Source organism: Chlamydotis macqueenii, chromosome 20, assembly GCF_036417535.1.
Source record: "Chlamydotis macqueenii isolate bChlMac1 chromosome 20, bChlMac1.mat, whole genome shotgun sequence".
Classification (NCBI taxonomy): Eukaryota; Metazoa; Chordata; class Aves; order Otidiformes; family Otididae; genus Chlamydotis; species Chlamydotis macqueenii.
This window is the reverse complement of record NC_141575.1, coordinates 12,330,205-12,354,823: the sequence shown is the minus strand read 5'-3', so window position 1 is coordinate 12,354,823 and position 24,619 is coordinate 12,330,205. Positions and strand designations below refer to the sequence as shown.

The following is a 24,619-nucleotide window of genomic DNA, read 5'->3' as shown; positions in this document are numbered from 1 at the left end:
GTGGACAGGGGCAGCTGAGGGGTGCAGGCGGTCGCTGGAGCCCAGATGGAGCAGTGGCGGCTGTCCCCTGGCACGGAGGGACACCTGGAGAGAGCATCAGGCCAGGCTCCGCAGCGACGCTGCAAAGGGCACCGGCTCTGTGGGGCAGAGAAGCAGCGCAGCGAAGCCACTGTGCCTTGGCTACCTGTCCCGGCCACCCAAGGCCCATGTTAGCCTCACTCCTTCCTCCCTCACGGCCACACAGGCTTAAAACCAGAACACCAGGCCTTTTCTGAGCATTTGCCCCACGGAGTCCCAGGGTGAGAGCCCAGCTGGCACCCAGGGCTGCCGCGAGAAAATCCTTCACCACCGCGGGCACAGCCTGGCCCGGGGTCCCAGGCCACAGTGGCAATTTGCCGCTCTGCACTGCAGGGCCGCTGAGGACCAGCTGGGATGGAGCTGGTGCAGGGGCCACGGCTGAGCCTCTACACCGTGCAGGGTGACGTCGGAAGGGGCATCCCGGGGAGCGATGCCAGTGCCTCCCCAAGCCTGCTCCTGCTCCTGCCCTCGTCTCCTGGAACAGAACGCCGCTGCCAGGGGCTGCCCGGGCCGGGGTGGAGGGTGCAGACCGGGGACCGGAGCCTCAAACAATGCCACCCACTCCAAGGAAAGTCCCCATCCCGGGCAGAGGGGCTCTGGGCGGGCTGGCAGCCCTGACACCTTCCCCTGCAGACACGAGCGTGCCCAGATCACCCCCCGGCTCCTCTCCCGCTCTCCGACCCCCTCTCCAGCCCTTTTCTTGCTGCTGTTGCATCAGCCAAGCCACAGTTGGGGCAGTAGCCCCCTCCTCAACACCCAATGCAAAGAGACAGTGCTGTGCCCCCCCCCCAATTTCTGTGCCAAGGCAGCGATCGCCCTCCCCACAGAGCCAGCGAGCAGAGGGCAAGGCAGGGACGCGACCACAGCAGCAAAGAGGACAAGGAGGCTGGAAAAAGGGGGCAATCCCCCCCTCCCATAGCTGTTAGTGGGTGTTTATTGGGCAGGTGTCGAACAGTCTGGCAGAGTGGGGATTCACGCCCCTTTGCCCGGCTGCGGGTGCCCTTCCAGCATGGCCGCCCCGATGGGCTTCAGCCTTGGGCATACAGTCCGTAGCGAGCTCAGGCGGAGGCGAGATGGGGCATTACTGGTGCGACTTGGGGTTGGAGGGGTGTAAGGAGGAGTCGTCAAACAGTGGGTTCCTCACTTCCATTTCTCCAGTCTGCGGCGGCCGAGGGAGTGGGACCAGGGGAAGGAAAAGGCAGGAGGTCAGGAAACCGGCTGGGGGTTTGAGCCACCCCATCCCAAAGGGCTTGAATCTGGACCCCCGCCTAGCAGGGAGGACGAGGGGGACCCTGTGGGCTGGGATGGGGTGACACACACCAGGACCCTGCCATCGCCCCTGGAAAGGTGCTGTCTCCTCGTCTGGAGCGGCTGGGGATGCTGGGATGGGGCAATGGTGTAAAACCCACAGTCCGGGACGGGACCCCACGGCCTGGCTGGGGACCCCGGGATGGGACCCTCAGCCTGGCTGGCAGGAATGGGGCTCCTCGCCCAGACTGCCTGCCTGCCATCAAGTGCCCTTTAATGGGCCTGTAAAGACCTAATGATGACCCTTAATCTGGGCCCTGATGGCCGGGCTTCGCAGCCATTACCATGTGAAAGGCTGCTTTCGGGTCTCTTTGTGCTCGTTGTACCCAGGGCTGTTAGGAGCTGCCCTTCCCTGGGGTCCTCGGCCAGCCAGAAAAGTCCCCCCTTGGCTTTGAGGGGTCGCAGGTCCCCGGTCCAGGAGGCACCAGGACGGGCACCCCCCTGGTCCTGGTGCCCAAGAGCCCGAGGTGGCCATGTCCCTGGCGCCGCAGGGATGGCGGGCTGGGTCTGCCAAGGGCTGCACTGGCTCGCCTCTCCTGGGGCCGTGGGCATCGCTCCCCAAGGAACGGCCCTGTGCCGGGGCACCCATGCCGGGGCACCCGGAGCTCTCCAGTGGGACCTGGCCAGGGCACATGGGTTGGACAATCCCAGGGTTTGATGAAGGACGTGTTTCAAAGGCTCCTCGCAAGGAACCGCATATCCCAGGCACGTGTTAGATCCCACCCCACACGCACAGGGTCCCCTCCTGGCTGCCCGGCGCCTGCCATACCGGAGCCAGCCCTGGGCACTCGTACACGGTGAAGTCTCCATCTTCGTTCTCCTCGTCGGATGATGCTGAGTCCGGCAGCTTGGGCTCCTCTTTATGCCTGAGGGGAGAGGATGCAGAGAGGGGGTGAAGCCCAGAGGGACAATTAATGGCACCCCAGTTAGTTGCAGGGCATGGACTAGTGACCGGGGCTGCTTACTTCTCCATGGAGAGCATCTGCTGCTTTTGGTGCTGGTAGTGATACATCTGGGCGCTCTGAGCCAGAGTCTTGTCCCCGGGCTGCGGAGAAAGCAAGGACAGGCATGGAGGCAGGGCTCCAGAGAGCCCCCAGCCCGCTGGTGGGTGTCCCTGCCTGTGTCGGAAGCCTCTCAAGCAGAGCTCATGCCCAGCCCCAATGCCAAACACCCCATGAGGAAGGATGTGGGCGCCTTACTGAAATCTTGTCGTACGGCAGGGGGCTGGCTGCTCGCTGTGCCGAGTAGTCCGCTTTCTGCGCCAGCCTGACCTCCTTCTGCAGCCTGCCAGGGGAGAGAAGAGCGGGCGGTGGGAGCCACCAGAGTGGACGACTCCATATGGCAGCCAGCGACCGCCCAGGAGGTCTCAGTCCTCCCACCCACATCCCTGTTCCCACGATGGCACCCACGGCAGGTGGCATCCCCAAGCACAGCCACCTCCGTCCTGCAGGGCCTGGGTACAAGGCACTGACATGCCAGGGGTGTCAGCACCCAGTGCCACAGCCATGCCCAAACCAGGTGTCACCTGCTCCCAGGAGCCCGTGCCTGGCATGGGGGTGTCCCACTGCTGTCCGCCAGCCCCGACCCCCGTGGCCATGGCATGTCCGCAGGGGGACTGGCAAAGGCAGCTCTTGCCATTTCCCCAAACACCCCCATGCACCTGCGAAGCACAGGAACAAGCTCCTGTGGGCATGGGGACACTGAGGGACCAGCTGGCGGTAGAGGCCTCCGCTCACCTGCACCAGCAGACTGCAGCCACGATCAGTGCCGAGATCCCGGCCACCGTGCACACTACAATCAGCCCTGCAGAGGTAGAGGGGGACACAGCGGGACAGTGGGTGAGTCCAGCTGGCACAGTGCCGCTGCCAGCCCACGCTTCCTTGGTGAGGATGCGACACCCCCTCCCACCAGCCGCCTGTCCCTGAGGTCTCACCAAGCACCACGTTGTCATTCAAAGGGATGGGGGACGCCTCCACCGGGTACTTCTGGACCCCGGTGGTGGTGGAGGTGGGGAGGGTGGCGGCTGTCTGGCTGCCGGCAGGAGCCCGCTGCAGAAGCCCCCCTCTCAGCCCGCTGGCCACGCGCTGTCTGCTGCTGGCGGGGACTGGGGTGGCTGCAGGAGAAGGCAGAGCTGTGAGAAGAGCAGCACCCAGGCAGCTCTGGAGGGCAAAGCAGCCTGGGGTGCAGGATCTGGCTGCCACAGGGTCCCTGGCACCGCTGCAGAGAGTGGTGGGGGCTGGGGAACAGGCACTTACTCCTGGGCTGCCCATCCTGCAGCGGATGAGGGCGAGGAGCCTCTTGCCTGGCCAGCACGTCTGCCAGAAAATCGATTTCTTCCTCCAAGCTGGGAACGGACCTCTGCCCTGCGCCGGGAGAGAGCAAGCATCAGACCGGCACCCTGGAACGTGGCCGCACACCGCAGCTGGCACCCCTCTGACAGGGGGCTCACATCCCAGCATGAGGAAATGTGGGTGGTTTGGAGTCCAAGCCCACTCAGATGCAGCCCTCCGGCACATCGGCAGTCCCAAAGCTGACGCCTGGGATGTGCACGCATCCTTGCTGCTTGTGGGACGTGTCTCACCCCACAAATGCTGGAGGCTGCAGGAGCAAAAGACCCAGAGCTAGGGGATCCTGGAGAGCCCCCCAAGAGTAGGCAGTCTGCCAGCACCCACTGCTCAGGACCTGCCCCCCGCAGCCCCGAGCGAGGAGGGACAGGAGCTGGGCCTGGAGAGCATGGTGCACGCCGGGGACCCACAAAGGCCCAGGGGCCCCTGGGGCACGGCCAGGACCCCTGGCCTGGCCTGGGGCTGCCTGCTCGTGAGGTGACACTGTGGAGCAGGAGGGGACCCACCACCTCCAGGCTCACCGAGCAGTGTCAAGCTCCACTGCTCGTCGCTCCGCTTTTAACAGGATTAAACTCAACTTCAAAGGCAGGAGACGTCCCTGTCCCCATCCCTGCTCCCTCTGCCTGGCGCTGCCGCGCTCAGGCTGTCCCCAGCGGGAAGCCCTGGATGGTGAATCAAGACATACAAAGGCGAGGTGGTACCAACAGCTCAGTTCCCGGATAACTCAAACTTGTAACAATTACAGCTCCTTTGGAATCTGTCCTCAGCTCCCGATGTTTGGAAATAAATCCCAGTTCCCTCCAGAGCTGGGCGCAAAGGCCACTCAGTTGCCCTGTGACTCAGAGCCATGCAAGCCAAAAAACAGTTTAAAAGGGGGACGCTCTTGTTTTAAACAAGTGCACGAAGAGCCACCGTGTCCCCTGTCTCCCCAGACCCCAGCCTCCCATCCTCAGCAGGAGCCAGAGGGCCACACGCCGCCATGCGCCCTGTTATTTCCAAAGCAGTGCCACAGCCACATGGTGGCAGGTTTGGGGCTGCGCCACTGCCGCTGTGCCCCATGGGCGAGTGCCGGGCGCCAGCACGGGGTCGGGCTCTCCCAGTGAGCAGGGGAGCTGGCACGGGACTGAGCAGGACAGCCCTGCACCCGGGATGGGGATGGCTTCGTGCCAAGGATGACGAGCACGGCTCCGGCTCCCCGTTCCCATGAGACCCATGGGACAGCCCTGCCTGTGCCCATGCCTGGCACACCCAGGCTGGGGGGAAGCAGGCTGTGTTGGTGCCACTGGTAACGGGGCACACAGCCCAGCCCTGCCCTGACCCCCTTTGGCCTTGGGGGGGTCAACAGCCAACGCTTCAGGAGAATGAATGTGATGTGGCTGGAAAAGGAAAAAAAAGCTGGGAAATGCGTCAGGAGGAGCTCCCAGGGCACTCTGAGCCTCCCACCGTGAGAAGCGGTGCAAGGAAAACCATGGCAGCTGTGCTGTTTGCCAGTTTTTGATGTTGCCAGCAGTGCCCGGGCTGTGCCGCTCACCTGCATTAACCAGCTTTATCCAGCAGCTAAAAATCCGTGCACCCCTCTTTTGTTCGGCAGCTGAGATTTCCCCCGGTGATGCCACATCTGCCACCTCACAACATTTCCCGGCCAGAAATGGCCTGGCACCGAAAGCCAGTTCCTGCAGGCACCACTGGTGGGCCAAACACCAGCCCAGAGCTGCTCCCCCGGCACCGAGAGCCTGGGGTGACCCCCGATTGCGGCCCGGCTGCCCCAGGCAGCTCTTGCTGGAAGAGGAACTGAGGTGGGGCACCTCCCAGAGGCCGCCCCAGCCCTGCTGCAGCAAGGTGGGCACACTGGATGGGATGGGGTGCACGCAGGGTATGAACAGAGCACACGGTGCACACAGGGTGTGCACAGGGTGCATGCAGGGTATGAACAGGGCACACGGTGCGTGCAAGGTATGCACATAGTACACAGGGTGCACACAGAGCACGCAGGATGCACACAGGCTACACACACAGCATGCACAGGGGAGATGCAAGGTATGCACAGGGCACAGGGTGCACACAGGGTTCTGCACAGAGCATGCAGGGTGCACGCTGGGTACACACACGGCATGCACAGGGGACACGCAGGGCTTGCGCAGGGCATGGGTGCCCTCTCACGGTAGGTGCCATCACCCGCCTGCAGCAGGGAGGGCACCAGCCTGGCACCCAGCACCCCAGCCCAGCCGCTCTCCTCTCCCAGGGTCTCCAGGGCTCAACCCCAGGACGCACACAGGGTTTGGGGACAGCAGGGAGCAAGAAGGGACGTGTGTGGCTTCCGCCCCAGTGGAGGAAACTCGATGTTGACAGTCTCCACAGGAGGGCACAAAATTCCTACAAATCCACTTATTTCTGTAGTCCTGGCCCAGGATGGCTGGTGCCCTCCTGGCCACTGCCAGAGAAACCCCCAGGTCTGCAAGCTGGGACCCCCTTTCCCCCCCCCTCTTCCCAAAGCGCCTCCCGCAGTCCAGCAGAGCTCAGCCCTGGCTCCATGCTGGCAGCATGGGGAGTGGGGATGGGACCCACCACCAGCCCAAAACGCATCACGCCAATCCGCAGCGGCGTGTCCCGACAGCGCACAGCGCAGCGGCGTTCTGGGGGCTCAGATCCCAGGCAAACCAGGAAGCGGGATGGAGCGCGTCATGAGGTCCCACACATCCCGTCTCACCTCCATGCCGGTGCTGCGCCGGGTACGCCGAGACACCCACGTACGCTGTCACCAACGGCAGGAACACCCTGCTCACATGCATCGCCCTCCTGAGACCCTGAAAGGCCGCTTTTCACCCCCAAAATGCTGCTTGTGAAGCCTGCCTGCACCAGCGCACCAGGGAAGGGGAGCCCCCGGCTCCTGCCAAGAGCCGCAACCAATTGCGGGGACGAGCACGGGTGGCAGCTGGGATCCTGAGATCAGCGTCACCGGCAACCATGAGCAGCTCAAGGATGCCAAACCCTTTAAAGGGGCTGCCCACGCAGCTGTGTGGGCAGCCCCTTTAAAGGGTTTGGCATCCTTAAGCTCCGGCACCCCCCCCAAAATGCAGCTAGCGCAGCCTCTCTGCATCCTCGCAGCCTCCCTCAGTGCAGCTGTCAGACCGAGGTGCAGGTAGGATGCAAAAGCACCCGTGGGAAAAAAGAAAAATTAAAAAATCAGTGCCTCCCTGCCAAAAGGAGCTCCCCTGCATGCTAAAATTTGGGAGGGGAGCTCCCTTTTTTTTCCTCCCCCGTACCCACACTTTGGATGCCAGAAGATGGTGGCGTTGCTTGAGGGAACGGGATGGGAGAGACCCTGGGATGGTCTCCATTCTCCTGGCATCCTCTCAGAGGATGCTGCCGCCGTCCCGCATCTCCCTGCTGAAGCCGGGCGAGGATGCAACCATGGCCATATCTCCCTGCTGATGCCAGCACCAAGCGGAGTTGCTATGGAGATGCCAGCACATGTCCCCTTCTGAGAGGGAAATTTGCTCCTGAGACTTCATATGAAAAAAAAATTAACCCCAAACAATGGTTAAAGCTATTTTGTGCCCATGGGTGCACTTCCAGCTGCACCCCGGTGAGACCCCTGACGTGCCCAAAACATGGGAACTGGAACATGAAGCAACTCCCTCCAAAAACCCAGAAGACCCCTCCACCCAGGCAGCAGCTCGGGTGCGGGGGGAGCCACTCTGTGTGTTTTTGGGAGCTCCCTCGGCCTTGGCGTGGGGTTTTGGGGGCAGTGGGAGCGAAAAGCTGGCAGCGAAGGGTGGGCTGGAGGAAGATGCTGGTTGATGCCCTTTGCAGTGGGCACGGAGATGCTGGAGAGCCCCCGCTTGCACCCAGCTGGTCCCCAGCAAAAACACCTGGCGTGCGGGGGCATGGCCGGGCCCCAGCTACTTCCCCATGCACGCAGCCCGCCTGACTTTAGTTAAACCAAAAATAATCGAGTGGAGCCATAATTACAGTGTTAATTCGCCTGTTCATTGACTCCGCAAGAAACCCCCCGTGGTGGGGGGCACAGGAAGAGCTCTGCCGACAGCTTTCCAAGCTGTGTGAAGGGTTGAGGGTCACCCTGAAAAGTGTCTGTGCCCACTGTGTGGCTGAGCTGGGGTGCAGGCGCCCAGGTGCACCGGGAGCACCCTCCGTGCACCTCAGCGGTGGGTGGGAGTGCCCGGCGCGGGGTGGCATGGGTGACCACGGGGGTGCTCTGCCTGTATCCCTGCCCACTGCCGCGGCGCAGCCACCCTGACTGCTGGAGCCCCACTGCTCCCCTGGGAAAGGAGCAGGGGAAAACACGTGGTGCAGCCCTTTGTTGCCCTCATGTGCAGCCAGGCTGTGCTCCCACCTGGTGCTGCCAGAGCAACCCTCCCGGAGTGGACGGTGGGCATCACCGGGGAGGAGATGGCAGCCCCAAATCACAGCCCAACAGCTCAAACCAATGCGAACCAGGTACTGAAATCCCAAACACCAGCACAGCTCAGCCCTGGGACGGGTGAGGCTGCGGGCACCTGTTTGCCCCCATGGGGTCTACAGGAGTCACAGCTCCATGCACCGAAAGCTGCTGCCCTGCTCCCACAAAGCTCGTGGCTCTGTGTGGCCACGTCCCCTACTCCGAAAAGCTCCCACCCCAGCGCAGGCAGGCAGACCCTGGTGGCCCGGACCCCCTCCTGCCCCTGGGCACCCCTGGGTGTTGGCAGGGCCCAGTGGCACACACACTCGCTGGCGCAGCTGCAGGAGACACACAAGGAGTGGGGTCGGGTCCACGCATCCCCCGCCAGCCTCCAAACTCCCCACAGCTGCAGTGAGCCAGGGCTGGGGGTACCCACGGGGGTACGGCTGCCGCAGAGAGGAGAAGCCAGGGAATGGGGTGCTGCTGGGGCGGGGGGCTGCCCCGAGGGACAGGAACCTGGAGCTGCAGGAGTGTGGGGAGGGTTCATGGGCGGGTTTGCGGACAGGGCGTTGGAGAAGGGGCTGCTGCAAGGTTGGTGCACCTACCACCGGGTGTGAGCTGCTTCCGGACGCATCGCCCGCGGTTGTCCTCCTGGAAGGGGGCCAGGCAGGGGCCGCAGGCGCTTGACCCCGGCGGGCAGAACTCCCGGCGCTGCAGGGCGCAGTCCAGGCTCCGGGGACACGACGCTGCTGCGGGGGACAGAAGAAAACAGGTCAGGAGGAGAAGAGGGGTCGAACGTGTCCCTGGGTCTGTCAGAGGCCTCTTGGCGTGGGACCCAGCCGCCCCGGGCAGCTCCCGCCACAGTTAACGGGCGTGGATGTGCTTCACCGGAGCTGCCCCTCAGCCTCCCCTTAGCCGTCGCAAAGCCTCTACTGACCGCAATGAAGCCCCACTCGAGATATTCCATGATTTTATCACTCACACAAGGCAGTTGGCTGCCTGCAGGGAAGACAAGGCAGCACCCATCCTCCTGCACAGCCCCAGGGTGCCACTGTTCCATGGGACACCCCAAGCCCCAGGGTGTCACCATCCCGTGGGACACCCCAAGATGCTGCAGAGACCCCGAGTCCTGCTGAGCTGGCAGCAATGAGGGTCTCCAGCCCCTGCCTGCACGATGCAGGTACCTGGGGACAGGCACAAGCCCCCCGTGCTCCGACCTCATCCAGACCCAACATGCTGTGGCCAGGAGCAGCCCCGTTTCTTTATCCCAGCCTGGCTCAAGCCAGCGGGACCTCCTTGGACACACAAATTTCCCAGGTCCTATGCAAAGCCGAGTCCTGAGGCTGGGTGATGGTGGCAAACCATGTGCAGAGATGGAGAGAGGCACCGTCACCGGCCAGGGCAGTGATGCGCAGGGCCAGCGCACAGGTCTCACCCACGGTGTGGGGCTGCAGCAACATGGTGGGGTCCTGGCTTTCAGCTACAGCAGCAGGAGCCACTGCCAGGGACGGTGACACTGCTGGCACTGCCGCAACACCAGCACAGACGTCGCTCCCTTGTGAGCTGGTGGCACCGCTGAGCCAGGTCCCGCTCAGTGCGCCCATGTCCTGGGCTGGGCACAGCTGGGTGGGGGTGCAGCACACAGCTGCCCTCGCCCCACTCTCCACCTGGCCGCGTGTGGCTGTGCCCACAGCTTTTCCGCAGGTGGATCACGGCCACGGAGCCCTTGCTGGGAGTAGGGCCAGGCCTGGCCGCCCCCGGCCCGGCGATGAGTCACGGCAGGAGTTGGCTCCCCAGCACCGTCCCACACTCCTCCACCATCCTGTCAGCCCTTGCCCGCCCACGCCAACACCGCGGGCAAAGCACCTGCCGTCTGCCCTGCTGCTCTTGGGGACGGCCCTGGCACCAAGCACCCCACGAGAAGGGGCACCCCAACTTTGGAGGCTTTCCCAAGCATCCCAGTCCCCCTGCAGCAACCAGTCAAGGCTGTGCCCAGGCACCGTGTGGCAGAGAGTCCCGGCACAGGACGGAGCCGCCAGGACACACAGCTCCAGGGCCATGGCAGCAGCTCTGCTCCCCCAGCCAGGGCGCAGGTGCCGAGCGGGATGCCACCCCAGAGCAACAACCGCAGGATGCCAAGCAGGACACCAGTCGCAACAAACCCCGCTTTACACGGCCCTGTTTCACCATTAAACTGCTCAACAGAGGGTGCAACTGCTACCAAGGGTGCCTGGACCCCTGCCCAGTGCACCCCATGGGGCATCGCGTTCATCACCCTCCGGCTCACGGTGCCAGAAAAGGGCAGAGCTGCCAAACCTTTGCGAGCAGAATTTTCTTGGCAGTGGCAATTCGGGCTGGCTGAACACCGCGCCGGGAGCAGCGGCCTGGGGGGATTCACTCAGAGCGGGGTGCAGAGACCCCCATGCCCACAGGAGCCAGTTTTGCTCCCAGTAGACGACGCAGGGCTTGGCCAGGCAGCTGAGGGAAAATTAATGCTAAATGGAAAAATAATCAGGTATTTGAGCACAGAAACTGGACTCTGCTGCCTGCTCCGCCTGCCCCGGGCTGACTCTCAAGGCCACTTTGTTTGAAAATCACAAAACAGCCAAAACATGGGGCTGCTCAGGGGCGGGAGGAAACTTTGGCACTGCACAGCCCCACAGGTGGGGACATGCCACATCCCCGCAGGGTGCTGGGGGGGACACTGGAGACACACAGACCCCTGGAAACACATCTCCCAAAAACAGGCGCTGGCGAAAGCTGTTCACTGGCAGGAGGAAGCCACCCCGGCATGGATCACCTGTGGCCACCCAGCACCACGAGACCCCGGTAGGACACTTGGAGCCACCCCGAGGCAGCACAGAGGCAGCCCTGAGCCAGAGCCCAGCAACCAGTTAAATAAACCCCAGCCTGGAATACAGAAAAGGTCGTTATCTCTGCTTGAGGAATGAGCTGTGCTTGCCCAGCTGTCATAGGCTGGGATTAGGAGCAAGACAGGCAGGCATGATCTAATTAAGCTCCCGAGGTGTAATCAATTGGTGGTCACTGAGCAGATATCGCCCGTGGGCACCCTGCAGGGTGAGGAGTCTTTTTGGGGGTGGGGGCGGGTTGCCACTCTCTGAGTCCACTCCAAAGCCCAGGGGCTGGTGAGAGTGGAGGCATCTCCGACCCCAGCCATGGCACCCTGGGGGCCTGGGCTCCGGGCTGGGGTGCAATGCCACAGCTGGAGAAGGTGGGATGGCTCCTGCAGGCAGAAACGCGGGCAGGAGTGGAAGCCAAGGTCAGCGGGTGAGCAGGACACCGTACAGCCGGCATGGAAAGACAAACAGCGGGTGAGCAGGAGCCGGGAATGTGCAGGAGCAGGCACAGCCCTGCACGTGGGAGGAAACGCCAGCACGCAGGGTCTGAGGAGTGCAGGCATACGCACAGCCCCAGGATGGGTTATCGGGGTGGGGGAAGCTCAGCACAACGCCTCTGGCCCCAGGGCCACTGGGGGTGCCCGCTGCGCCTCTCCAAATGCCACAGGGTCTGGCAGCATCTCGCCGTGGCTGGAGCAGGGCATGGAGCTGCTGCTGGTCGCAGCTTTGGGTGAAGCAGTTTTTCAACGCTCGTGCCAAAACATACAGGTGAAAAAGAAAAAAAAAATTAAAAGCAAAGAGGACATCCAGGAAGGCAGGAACTGCCCCCACTGTGTCACTGCTACAGGTAGAGAGATAGAAGTTAATGTAAGAGGATAATTAATTAGCACTAGCACTGGTCCGAGCGCTTATGCTCCATGCACTGGACGTGCCAACACCCAGTCTCACGGCTGACGGGGCGCTGGTGCCAGTGCATGAGCAGACAGAGCCCGCTGGGCATCAGCTGCAGCAGAGATGCAGGCGTGGAGCTCATGCCTGCCCGCTGCGAGCAGCCTGCCCCGGGAACACAGGGTTGGCCCTGCGCAGCAGCCGGACATGGTCCCTGCTGGCAGATGGTCACAGAGGCAGGGCAGGGGGCCACGCCAGGTGTGGAGGGACATCAGGGTGCCCAGGGACGGTGGGGCGGAGGTCTCCGCTCCCATGTTGAGCCTCCGCATGCTCCCCTGCCTGCCCTCTCAGTGCTTCTGCCATGACCTGCACCGTCTCTGCTCTCCTCCTGGCTCTGCAAATAGCTCCTGGCTCTGCAGGGCCGGAGCCGGTCCCGGGCAGGTGGGCTGGCAGGCATGCTGCCCCACACCACACCCCAGCCCCCCAGGTCTCGTTTCTCGCCCAGCAGCCCCGAAAACCTCAGCCCCACCCCTCCACTGTGCCCAGGGGTGAGCTGGACAGCCACCACCTCTACGGCCAGTGGGCACAGCAACGCAGCGAACGCCGGGCTTGGGGTCACCTGAGCGGACACCCCAGCCCTGGCACTGCTCGGGTGAGATGGACACCGTGGGATGGACAACATGCCAGCGGCCCTGAGCCCTGCCAGGTCCCCCGGCCTGGCCACATGCCCCTGTTTCTTGCACCTGAAAGCGGATGGAGGGGAGTGGAGCATCTGGCAGGGCCAGACCCCCAGGCGCAATTCCCCTGCCCGGGCACAGCTGCTGGCACCATGGCCCCAGCAGCCTCCGCGAGAGCCCTGCTGCCGCCTGCAGCTGCTCATGTCACCACCATGCTCCTGCCCCCGAAAATGCAGCAGATGGAGACCCCTCCCGCGCGCGGAGGCAGCCGAGCGGGACTCTCAGCAAACACCGACCCTGGCACACTGCAAGCAGGGGCACACCAGCCACGTCATGCTGCTCCTGGGGACGGAGGATGCAGCACGGCCACAGCCATGCAGCTGGCCCCCCCCGTCACCCCCTCCTGCAGCAGCACCGGTGCATGTCGCCCACTGCAGAGCACTTTGCAGCTGAAAGCGATTGTTTGCTTTTTTGCTTCGGCAGGTTTGTTCACGAAAAGGCCATGTGCCACCAGGCTTCCCGTCCCCGAGGCCACCGGTCTTGTGTCCTGGCTTCCAGCTTTTCTGGTTCAGCCAGGCAGGCGCCAAGGTCTGGCCCAACTGATAAAGCAATGCCAGCAAAGATGGTCCCCAGCTGAGGGACACTGCCAGCAGCCCTGTGCTGCAGGCTGGGGGGTCCCCATAGAGACCCCCTGGCAGCACCACCCTTGCCTGCGCCATGCTCCCACCGAGCACAGTCTTTTGAGGTGCTGCGGGGTGGGCTGCCTGCGCTGAAGCCCCGGTATGGGCAGTGCAGCCGGCACGGCCTGCACCCAGTGCTGGGGAGGGACAGACCCCTGGTCCCCAGCCCAGCCACTCCTGGGCGCTGGCGGCTCCGGCCCCGGCTCGCTGCTGTGGCGAGGCTGTGCGGTGGCCGGGAGCGTGACACGCTGTGTCCCTCGCCATGCTGGCGTGACCCTGTGGTGCCAGGGCTGTCTCCAGCCCCAACTGCTTTGCTTCAGATATTCAGGAAGAGAAAAAATAATTAGAAAAAAAAAAAGAGAAAGCAAAAGGACAACCAGATGCCCTATGTCATTTCCCTGGTGCGGCCTGCCCAAGCCTGCCGCTGGCTCTGCATCAGCGGCCCTGACTCGGCTGGGTGTGTGCCCACCTGCAGCGGGGACCCCAGGCTGTCCCCAATGCCAGCCCACGCCAAAAAGCACTGTGCTGTTCTTTGCAGCTCTGAACAACTCACTTCCAGTCTTGTTTATCAGGTTTTGCTCAAGCAAATACCAACAGGCTTCGGACCTGCCCAGAGTCCGCCGGGGCCAGGGCAGGGGTAGGGGTTGGGTTTTTTAAACCAACCTTTTTTGCTGGCTAGGCTCTGAGGTTGGGCACAGCACAACAGGTGAAACGGCCGGCGGTCAGGGCCGCGGCGCAGAGCAGCACCGCAAGCGGGTTAATGGGGCTGGCCCCACATGGGCATTCTGTGCTAATGCTGGGCGCGCAGTGCAGGGCCTCCACCGGCGAGCAGGACCCCTCCTTGCATCCCTGCTGTGCTCTGGGCACCCCGACGGGCAGCGCTGCGCAGTGCTGGACCCTCGCTGTGCTGGCATCGCAGGGGATGCACAGCCCTGGCACCGTTGCCGTGCCCACACGGGGGTGGGCTGTGTGCTGCAGTACGCGGGGGGTTTCACAGCTCTGCCCCAAGCACAGACCCACCCGAGCAGCCTCAAGGGAAGGGCTTGGGTCCCGCTCACTGCTCCTGGCACCAGCAGGCACTGACCATCAGCAGGGCAGCACCTGCAGAGCCTGGTCTGCTAAGGCGCCCACCTGCCCAGCGGCACAGCAGAGCCACGGCCACTGGTGAGCTCTCCCTGCAGACCCTTTGCTGCTGGCGGGCAAGTGGGCGAGGGCAGCCCACCTCCTCCAGCTGAGCACCCAAGGAGCCACCAGGCCGAGGGCTGGCACAGCCGCGCCAGCACAGCTTGGCCACCTGCGAGCAGCCGCGTGCTCCAGCTGCTGGGCTGGGAATAAAACCCCATAGCAGCAGGTCCCCGGCAAAGCGCTGCTGCGCCCAGCCAGGGCCAGATGCTCTTTGGCAAAGCCAAAGCCCTCCCACACCTCACTGCCATCCCACACCGCGAGGAGACATTTTGCAGCCTTTGGTAATGATGCACCAGCACAATTTTGCTAATTAAACACCCTCGGGCAGCTCACAGGCAGCAGCAGTGGCGCAGGTAGCTTCGCTCGGGGTGCAGAGTCCGTCTGTCCTGCTCCTGCCCGCCACTGGCCTCCACACTCCCACCAGCTCCATGTCACCCTGCGGTGGGGTTTGCGGACGTGGCCACTTATCACCTGGTGCCAGGGGCTATAGGGCCTAACCTTCATGGCTTTCCAACAGCTCCCGATTGGGAACCCCTGGGTGGGCAGCCCACGTCCCTGCGGACATGCAAGGTGAGAGGCAGGCGGAAAAGCAGAGGCCACCTCACCTCAACCCGGCTGGGGCTGTGCCCGCAGCTGTGCCCACGCTGACTCAGCCGCAACCCCCGATAAAGACCTGCAGGGCGCCGGGCCCCACTGGGGCAGAGAGCCTAGAAAATGGGGGGGCCCCTGGGAGCCTAGCAAATGGGGGCCTGTGGGATGCACAGCCACATCCTTGGGATGCTCATGAATCCATCCTGCAAAAGGGCTGCAGATGGTGCCGAAACAGCTGGGCCCAGAGATTTCTTTTGGGTTTTATCCCCCACAGGAGGCGGTCGGCTCAGGGAAATCCCCTCCTTTCCAGCCAGGAAGGCAAGAATTAGGGCCACAGGATGGGCCACGCTACTGGCAGTTTACTGGGGCCGCCCTCTCTCCCAGCTTAGCAGGCGACTGGGAAATAATCCCCAACAGATGCGAGACGATGAGCTCCCCGAGGCAGAGCGGATCCTCCTGTGCGGAGAGCCGTGGGGTCCCCAGGAGCACCCCTCTGCAGAGCCCTGGCCGAGCCCAGGCAGCACCCAGGGTGCCACGGGTGGAGAGCGAGAGCAGCACCTCCTCCACCTTCTGCCCTCTGTCACTGCCTCCTTTCTGTGGGAAGGGGACAGGGGCCAGGAGCCCGGGGGACCCCCGTGCCGCAACGAGCCAGTGTCCCCGTCAGCACGCCAGCAGACATGTCGCCTCTCGTGTCACCAGCCTGAAGCGATGGGTCCTTCCCGCCAAAGAGCAAACCTCACGCCCGCAAAGGCTTTGCCCCCTCCATCCATGCAGGAGAGACCTCAATACGCAGCACGCGGTGCGCTGATGAGGGTGCTGGACCAGAGCGGGAAACCGGTCCAGAGCTCCCCGCCGCCCACGAACTTGATCTTCCAGCCCCAGGATGCTCCTGTCAGCATTTCCAGGCAGTGCAGCAACGATGTGATGGGAAACAGCGCAAAGAAACCGTCCCCAGCCTTCGCTTGGTAGAAGGAGCTTGGAGCGTCCATCTCCACGTCGCCCGTGCCACCGGCGGGCGATAACCCAGCCGCTGGAGCAGGCCGCCGCCAGCGGAGCGAGGCCCCTCGCACCAGCCGCATCTCCAGCAGCTGGGGCTGTGAAGGGAGGCGAATGGGAAACTGCAACCAGCCCGCCGTGCTCCGGGATGGGAAGAGGCAGGGACCGGGACTTGCTCCGGCTGCGTTTCCTTCCTCCGATTCAAAGCGCCCTGCAGGCTTTCAATGGCCAGTTTCTTCCATCACAATTATCCTTGGCTCATGAAGCAGCTAATTACAGGCTGCTGCCACCATTCGGTGCTCTGGGCACCCCTGCAGCAGTGGTGGTCAGTAAAGCCCAGGTGAGGCCACAGATACAAGGAACACAGGAGGGCAATGCTCTGGCAGCAGCACTGGGGCTGTGCCCCGGGGTTTTGGGGCTGGCTGGCCCGGGGGAGCCACTGCATCCATCGGGGACCAGACCCAGGGCCTACTGCGGGGACGAAGCATGAGGGCACCATGTTCATGGGATTTATGCAGGGATGGCACCCACGGCAGCTCCTGTCACCAGGGCCCAGAGGCAAGGCCACCCTGTCCCCCCTCCTGTCCCCAGCATCCCCATAACCCCTTCCGTAAGCGCGCGGCAGAGCTAAGCCGATTACCTCCCTTAATACCCCCACGGCCCAGAAGAGCCATTTCAGGCAAATGTCCCAGACTCATCTTCCCCTTTGTGCCGCGGGAAGGGGGCCACGCATCCCTCGGAGCAAGGCGTCCCCAGGGAGAGGATCAGCTCTGCGGGGCCATGGCAGCCCCAGGGACCCCCCAGCTCCAGGCAGCGCAGCCCCAGGGTTAGGCCAGGGTCCCGCTCTGGACCCTGACCCCAAACCTATGCCCAGAGCTGATGGGAAATGGCGGGTCCTGAAGGCCCAACCCTGCATGCCGTAACCGCAGCGTCTCCCAGACTCCAGGACCACGATCTCCCCACGCCGGCACCCCCAGACTGGGCACGTGTGGGTTTGGAAAGGGACTTCCATTGTGTCTTTTCCGTGAACCATAAACTCTTCCATGATGCTGACCATGTCAGGAATTGGGATCACGGAGATCGGAGCCGCTTCCCAGCCGTTCTCCCTCCCCAGGCCTGTGGATGCGCAGGCCGCAGGGCCCCGTGGGACAGCCACGCACCACATCCCCAGCTCCCCCGCACCTCACCTGCCCACGAGGGCTCACTTCTCATGGTGAGAGCCAGCTGGGCAAACGTAACCCCAGAGAACGTGGTGAGGAATGTTACCCGCAAGAATAAAATCGCACGGAAAATTAAACTTGGGAGCCGCAAGGGGAATTGAAGGGATGGGGTGGCTGCACGTTGCTGCCCTCCGCTACAAGGGGGACGCAGACGGCCTTCTCTGTGTCTCAAGACAAAGCTGAGGCTGGAAATATCTGCTTTCTGCAGACTGACCTGTGAGACGTCGAGGGGTCGGAGAGTACCCCTTGCTCACCCAGGCCCTCGCAAGCACCACGGGTGCAGCAAGTGAGCGCCACTGTAACGCTGCCAGGAGGGACTGGAAGCTGCCCCCGCCTCAGCGCTCGGGGTGACAGACCCCAGGGGCAGCCTGTTACGCCCCGACCCAGTTCCCTCCCCAGCGCCGTGATGGCAGAGCAGGCAAATTAAAAGTCAGGAGGCGGACAATCCCACTGCAGGCCGAGCCACAAGGACTCTGCAGGGGATGGCTCCTGCCTCACCGTGCCCAGCTCTGGATGGCACCGCAGAGCTGGGGCCGCCGCCGTCAGTGCCCGCATCCCTGGATGGCGTGAGGAGAGGCAGCGAGGAGCCGGCAGTTCGCACCTGCCCAAATGGGTCACTTGCACTAGGAAGGACTCACCAGTCTTTTTTCACTGAACAGCTTCTCTGGCTGTTTCTGAGGTGAAGTCCTGGCTGCGGCGGCGGGGCCAGGGTTTTCAGGCTTATTAAAAAAAGAGGTTCTTGCCCATCATGCCATTTGGAAAATATCTTTTTTTATTTATAATAATAATAATAATAGAGGAAATTCGGCAACCAAATTACTGGAGAAGGGGTGAGAAGTCTGACTCTCCAGGAAACGCAGCCAGAAAAGGAGGCGAGGCAGTCTTCTGCCCGAAGCTTGGTGTGCCAACATGGAGACATGGGGAAAAAATACGGATAAGGAGCACCAACCAAAACGTAAACCACTGGCTGCACAACCTCCAAAGCCAGCCACTGTCCTGCCTCCCGTGCAGATCAGGCCCTCGGCAGGACGAGGGCACCATGGTACCAGGTGCTGGCTGCGGCCTGGGAGACGGCATCTCTTGCGGGACCCAGGGGTTGCCGCACCGGCAGAGGAAAGTGGGGAGGGGGAGATGACGGCCCCCGTTTGAAGAAGCCTGGCTGAGGCCGCAGGGGCAGGAGGACACGGGTACGGTGGTCTGGGACCTCCGGCCCCGGCTCTCTCCTCGCCAGGAGCCAGCTTCGCTGGCACGCCCTGGAGTGGGAGCTGCCGCTGGCCCTGCCACCTCCACCTTGCAGCCGTCCCCAGAGAAAGCCGAGCTCTGCCCCGTCTGCCCAGGAAGGGGGATTATAAAACGGGAAGAAACAGCCAATGTCTCCTCTGCCCTGCTGCGCTCAGGGAGGAAGGCTGTGGGGACAGGACAATGACTCCTTTCCCTGCTCAGCATCCTGGGGATGCTCCTCCAGCCACCTCCGCCATCCCTGTGAGAAACCGGTCCAGAGCTCCCTGCCGCCCGCGAACTGGACCTCCCGGCCCCGGGATGCTGCTGTCAGCACTTCCAGGCAGTGCGGCGACGATGTGATGGGAAACAGCGCAAAGAAACTGTCCCCAGCCTTCACTTGGTAGAAGGAGCTTGGAGCGTGCATCTCCACGTCGCCCGTGCCGGTGGCGGGAGATAACCCAGCCGCTGGAGCAGGCCGCCGCCAGTGGAGCGAGGCCCCTCGCACCGGCTGCATCTCCGGCAGCTGTGAAGGGGAAACTGCAACCTCCCCCACTCAAGGTGTCCCTCCCCAGCAGCGCGGCCAGGCCAGATTATCCCCCCTACAATCCCTTAAATTGGGAAGCAGCAGCAATTAGGCCAGATCACTGGCAGCTGCATCAGAGCTGCCTGGATCTCCTTCCTCCCATTGCAGCCTGCGTCACCAGTACCCCCGGTTGGGCTGCCCCAGCCTCGGGAAGCAGGAGACCACAGGAGCATCCCAAAAAGAAAGGCCCAGATGTTTTGAACCACTGGGAGGTTTAAAAGCAACCTGCACCTCACCCTCCCATAGCACAGGCAGGAGGACGGCGAGGCCGCTCCAGCTGACGGCAAGCTGCCCGCCCCGTGAGCTGGGAAAATAATATCGGATCCGCAAACAATGCTGGGAGTGAGGAGGCACTCCCCGGCTCCTGCGGCCAGCGAGGCGGAAAGCACCTGCGTGACAGGCCGTCCGCAGGCAGGGACACTGGCGTGACAGCAGGGCAATGGCGGCGGGCAGCCCCGGGTTTTGTTCAGGCAGTGAATCTGGGGGTTGGGTGGGGTTTTTGGACGGGGGGTGTCGATACCCACCGCGGACCCTAGCAGCGGGTGCAGAGCGAGGGGACATGGCGCGTGTCTGGGGCTAGACCTGCTGCAAAGGGAAATGCACTGACCTAGGTCCCAAAACTAAATAAGAAAAAAAAAAAACAAACCCCCAACCCCCCAAAAAACCCCAAAGGAAACAGAGAGGCAGCCAAAGGCAGTGCTGCTGGGTGGAAAACGAAACCCACGCGTGTTTTCTGCCCCGGGAAAGAGAGGAGAAATGTCCCTGTCACCGCCCCAGCCCCGCCGTGATGCTGCTCCCCGGGCTCGGCCACCTCAGCAGCTTCATTCGTTTGGGTTTTGTTTTTTTTTTTTTAATTTTTTTTCTTTAAACCCTCCCCCCCCACCATAAAGGTGCTTCTCGAGGGCCACAGCACAGGGTTGGTCCCACCTGCACTCTCTGCCCGCTCCAGGATCAGGCCCCGTGTCCGTGGGTACCCCCTGCCACCCCGCGGCGCTGCTGGGGACCAGCCCCACGACGATGCCACCTCTGCCAGTGCCCCCAGGGCGATGCCGGATGGGACACGGGTGAGGTGGGAGAAAACCCTGTGGGGCTGCGTGGGGCGCGGGCCATTTCCCATCTTGCTTTCAGGCCATGGCGGTGCATGGGCCACGGGGAGGCCCGAACCCACGGCAGCTTCCCGGCCTCTCCACGGATGCTGGGTGGGAGCCGCGGCGCGGGGTGGGACCGGCCGCCCCCTCCCCGAGCGGCTGGGAGCCTGAGCACCCACGCGTGGGGGCGGGGATGATGGGGATGGGGGTCCCCCGGGGAGGGCGGAGACATGGACACGGGAGGAGGAGTGTTGGGGTGGGTGTCACGCGTGGGCATGGGGACGCACTCACCGGCACGGGCGAAGCGCGGGCGGCAGGCCCCGAGGGCGGCGAGCAACAGCAGCAGCGCTCCGCGGCGGGCGGCAGCGCCCCGGGCCGCCACCATCCTCCACGGACACGAGCGGGCGTGGGGGCCGCGGAGGCTGCGGGAGCGGCGGGGCGGGGCCCGGCGGGCGGGGCGGGGCCCGGCGGGGGGGCGGGGCCCATCCGTGGGGCCAGGCCCGGCAGATAGGCCCCGCCCTGCTGAGTCCCTCCCCCCCGCAACATCACCCGCGTAACTCGGTGGCGTGCGCTGAGGTTTGTCAGGCCTCAGCTGCAGTCACCGGCCTTGGCCAGAGCAGTGCATGGCCGAAAGTCCCCCTCCCTTCCCGTTACAGCCACGTCCCCACATCCCGACAGAGCGAGCTCCCTCATAGCTCATAAAATCACAGGATGCTTTGGGTGGGAAGGGACCTCTAAAGCCCACCCAGTCCAACCCCCCTGCCAGGAGCAGGGACATCTCCAACCGGATCAGGTTGCTCAGAGCCCTGGCCAACCTGGCCTGGAATGGCTTTGCAAAATCCAGGCATCTGACCTGTGGCCCCGTGCTCCGGGCACAGACTCCGAGACCTTGGCGCGAGCAAGATGACGGATGCTCAACGGGATCGGCTGGCCGGGATCCTGCTGGCCGGTATGTGCTGTCCCTAATTCTTGGTGGAGGGGGTTTCCACGGCTGATGCCCCGCTGCAAGACTGGGCTCGGCCCCAGCTGACAGCATGCGCGGCGGGAGCCCTGTTAGAGCGTCAGCAGTGCCCTGGCAGGCTGTCAGCCTGCTCCATGGCTTTCCAAGGTTTGCCGAGAGTGAGTGGCTGGGGACACCGACTTGGGCTTGCCGCCACCACGGCTGCACAGAGATGAGCAACAGCATGGCATGGGGACAACGTACTTTGCAGCCTCGTCATCTGCTTCCGCAGAATGGATATCACTTAAAATCTTATTTCTTCCTTAATTTCCTTGGCCTTTTGCTCCCACCAGCCATTTGGGCAAGCCAGAGGAAAGACCCTTGCATTGCCTTTGTTCTCTCCTTTGCTGGAGCTCCGCACTCATTAATCACCTCTCAGTTTTAACACGCACCGCTAGGACCAGCAAGTGCACTGGGCAGTGGTGCGCATCTTCCCTCTGTTGCCTTTTGCCCTGCAGGAGCGTGGGGCTGGAGGGTTACTGGGATGGAAACTGGGCCAGACCACAGGGTTACTGGGACAAACTGGTCCTATTTATGCTGATGCAAATCACTAATAAACTCAGTGATTTTAATACGCCACTGCTTCCCCGTGCACACACCGAGCCTGTGGCCGCTCAGCTGGGTGAGAGCAGTGGGGGCAAATGAGAGGTAACTGGGTGGGAGGGGGCGGGCACTGGTGAGGTGGGAGTCTGTGAGTCTTGGCAGAGTGGGCAGGAGACCCCTGCCCCACACGGCCTCCTCAGAAGGGGGATGTCAGAGAGCCCGAAGTGCCTCTGCGAGGATCCCAGCGCTCCACAGCCACAGATCAGGATCACCATCTCTTTGCCCGGGTGGGTCGGGGGGCGGAGGGGCCCACGTGAGCGAGCCCCGAGCTCAGCCGGGCTGGGGGCTGTGGGGCGGGCCCACGGAGCGAGCAGGCCGGCGACGAGGTGGGACCTGCTCTCCCGAGCCTGAGCTATCCCGGGATGCCCTGCTCCCACTCCCGCTCTCCAGAGCAGTGCTTGCTGCCACCCACAAGCCCAGCCCCAGCTCCGAGGGTCTGGCTCACTGCAGACGGCTGCACTTCCCAGCCTCCCAAAACTGATAGATCACCGTTCCAGGTCAGAGGGGAGACACCAGCTCCAGACAGCTCTGCTCCATGCGTGCAATCAGCACACGTCTGTTAGCGGGATGGGAAGCAACACCCTCCCGGGCACCCGTGTAGCTCTTCCTGTGTTTTACAAAGAACTCAAGTGCTAACGGAGGTGAAGAGCAAGGAGAGGAGCCCTGGGTGGAAGCCATAGCAGATGAGAAGATTTGCCCAGGAATTAAAGTTTTGATGATTATTTCACCATCACAGTGACATAGGGTGCTCACATCTGTGAACATCCCATCTTCCCATTTTTCTTGAGGTCTTCAATCCAGCCGGAGCGGGAAGCTATGGTGATGATACGCTGCTTCCCCGTGAGCTAGGGAGAACAGCTCTACACTGATTAATACAGAGAGCAAGGAGAGATTTGGGGACAGAGCAGGAACCCCCCACTCCCTCCTCTGCCCAGGCTGCTGGTGGGGTGGGCAAGCGTCTCTCTGCCAAGCGCAGCAGCATCTGCCATAAAGCATTAACCCAGTGTGAGACTCACTTGGCCAAACCCTGGTGCTCTGTGACCCTCGCTGGCCTGCTGACTCCCCTGCCGAGGCATCCAGACACCCAAACATCACGTTGTAGAGTGCTGGGGAGGCTGAGGGACTTGGACTTCCAGCAGGACCTAAGGTCCTTGTGAAAGCAGGCCAGCCCCCGCCCCGCCAGTGGTTTCCGTGGGGTCAAAGCCAGAGGCTCCCGCTTGATGGAGAGCCCCAAACATGCTCCTCAGCGCTCCCGCCTGCTCCCAGGGGCTGGGTACATCCCGTCTGCACGAGCGATCCTCGTTTCATCCCTGAATCTTCCTGTGCTGTGGGTAAAGCTTCACTCCCCAGACACCTTTTGCTCAGATGTGGTGCTGCAGAGCAGTGCTCTCCAAACTTTTTGATTGCACACCCTTATCAGCACAAAGCTTTTGAGAATGTGCCCCAAATATGTGTGTGTTTATTAATAAATTACATACGTGTACATTATAAAATATACACAATAATAGAATTTTTTAAAGGACAAGATAAATATTAAATAAACCCTAGTTGTAAAATATTATTTTACTTTATTTATTAACAATACCAAAAATACTTTCTTCCTGCAGCCCAATGGATTGTCCTGCGTACCCCTGGGGTGCACGCACTCCACTTTGGAGACCACTGCTCTGGAGAAAGGAGGGCTCTCCCCCAGCAGATGAGCCCAGTAAAAGGGATCTATGTTTCTTTTATCCCTGGTGACATCGCTGGCGTTTACGGCACGCTCTGTTGGTCCATCCAGCGGCGTGGCCTCGCCCATCGCTGTCACAGGTTGATGAAGGTTGAGCATGGAGCGCACCTGGGACATGTGGTGCCCAGCCCTTCCCCGCCACAGGGGTTCCCCATCCCCTTCCCTGCCTGGCACCCTCGGAGGTGCACCCATCCCAGCGCTGACAGAGCCGCCATGGGCAGGAGCGGTGACAACTGCAGGTTTCCCTGTCTGTAGGGAGGGCAGAAGGGTGGCAGATTGCCCCACCCTGGGGTCTGTGGGTGGGAAGGGGTGTGAAATCTCTGTTTATTTCCAAAGGAACTGCTGATTTCGTAGATGGCCTAAAAACTGGGTTCCCAAGCTGGCCTTGCCTTGTCCGTGTGCTCCAGGAGGATGTGTTGCATCTTCACCTGAGTGGGACGAGGCGCGTCGGGTTCCTCCTGGGAAATTCTTGGCTCCGTCAGGGATGGAGGTGTTTCCAATCACAGAAAACCAGTTCCCATCATTGCTGCTAAGCAGGAATGAGTCTTGCTTGTAAAGAAATCCCAGCCCAGTGTTCGGCCGAGGCCAGAGGCTGCGTTCTGCTGGGCTTGCAGGCCTCTCTCCTCACATGCTCTGAGCGGGGGTCACGGCAGCCTTTTGCACCCCTTTATTTACAGCCTCCTGGCAATGCCTGCTGACTCCATGTGCCACTGGGACCCCAAGCCCTTCCCAGCGGCACGTCGTCCTCAGCCAGACCGTTCTGCTCTCCTGCCCACACTCCTGCCTTATCACCACCATTTTGCATGTGGAAGCAGCTCTCCCTTCCCAGGATTTGACTCCTGAAGCTACAAAGATCGATCCCCTGACAATGGTTTTCCTACTTATACATATTTTATTGCATTAAGGGAAAGACATCCGGCCCTGCAGTGCCCGCCAGTCCAGCCGAGACAAGATTATCCACCATTTAGCAGGAGATGCAAACAGCCGACCGTTGCTGCTGCGCTTTGCACTGTCTTTCACCTCAGAAAGGGCTCTGCTGAGGGATAAAAGCTCTTCCCGGAAAGCCAGACAAGCCCTGGTGTGGATAAATGATTGAAAAAACAAAGGCTTACCAAGGCCAATGCCACATCAAAGGCAGTGTGTGGCCAGGCGATACGGCTCCTCTCCCCG

The 24,619-nt window shown here is 62.4% G+C and overlaps 1 protein-coding gene across 3 annotated transcripts; it reads right to left on the bottom strand.

The window, feature by feature from the left end:
• Positions 1–965: 965 nt before the first annotated feature.
• Positions 966–20,561, bottom strand: NPDC1 (neural proliferation, differentiation and control 1). 3 transcript variants are annotated; one of them, XM_086764153.1, is made up of 9 exons: positions 20,409–20,561; positions 8,736–8,879; positions 3,642–3,749; positions 3,320–3,499; positions 3,123–3,189; positions 2,586–2,670; positions 2,352–2,431; positions 2,156–2,252; positions 966–1,237 (listed from the first exon to the last, which is right to left on the bottom strand). In XM_086764153.1, the coding sequence occupies exons 1-9, from the start codon at positions 20,500–20,502 to the stop codon at positions 1,160–1,162; spliced, it is 933 nt and encodes a 310-aa protein (XP_086620279.1). In that variant the 5' UTR covers positions 20,503–20,561; the 3' UTR covers positions 966–1,159. The 3 variants fall into 3 exon arrangements, with proteins under 3 accessions (XP_086620279.1, XP_086620281.1, XP_086620280.1); XM_086764155.1 differs by lacking the exons at positions 8,736–8,879; positions 20,409–20,561 and adding an exon at positions 6,999–7,095; XM_086764154.1 differs by lacking the exons at positions 8,736–8,879; positions 20,409–20,561 and adding an exon at positions 6,439–6,653.
• Between the last annotated feature and the right edge of the window lie 4,058 nt (positions 20,562–24,619).

Excerpts from the sequence above, each read along its gene's own strand:
- NPDC1 (XM_086764153.1), bottom strand. The coding sequence starts at position 20,502 with ATGGTGGCGGCCCGGGGCGCTGCCGCCCGCCGCGGAGCGCTGCTGCTG. Across the intron at positions 3,750-8,735 it reads GAAGCAGCTCACACCCGGTG|GGCAGAGGTCCGTTCCCAGC; the intron begins GTAGGTGCACCA and ends CTCCCGGCGCAG. Across the intron at positions 2,432-2,585 it reads TGCCGTACGACAAGATTTCA|CCCGGGGACAAGACTCTGGC; the intron begins GTAAGGCGCCCA and ends CTTTCTCCGCAG.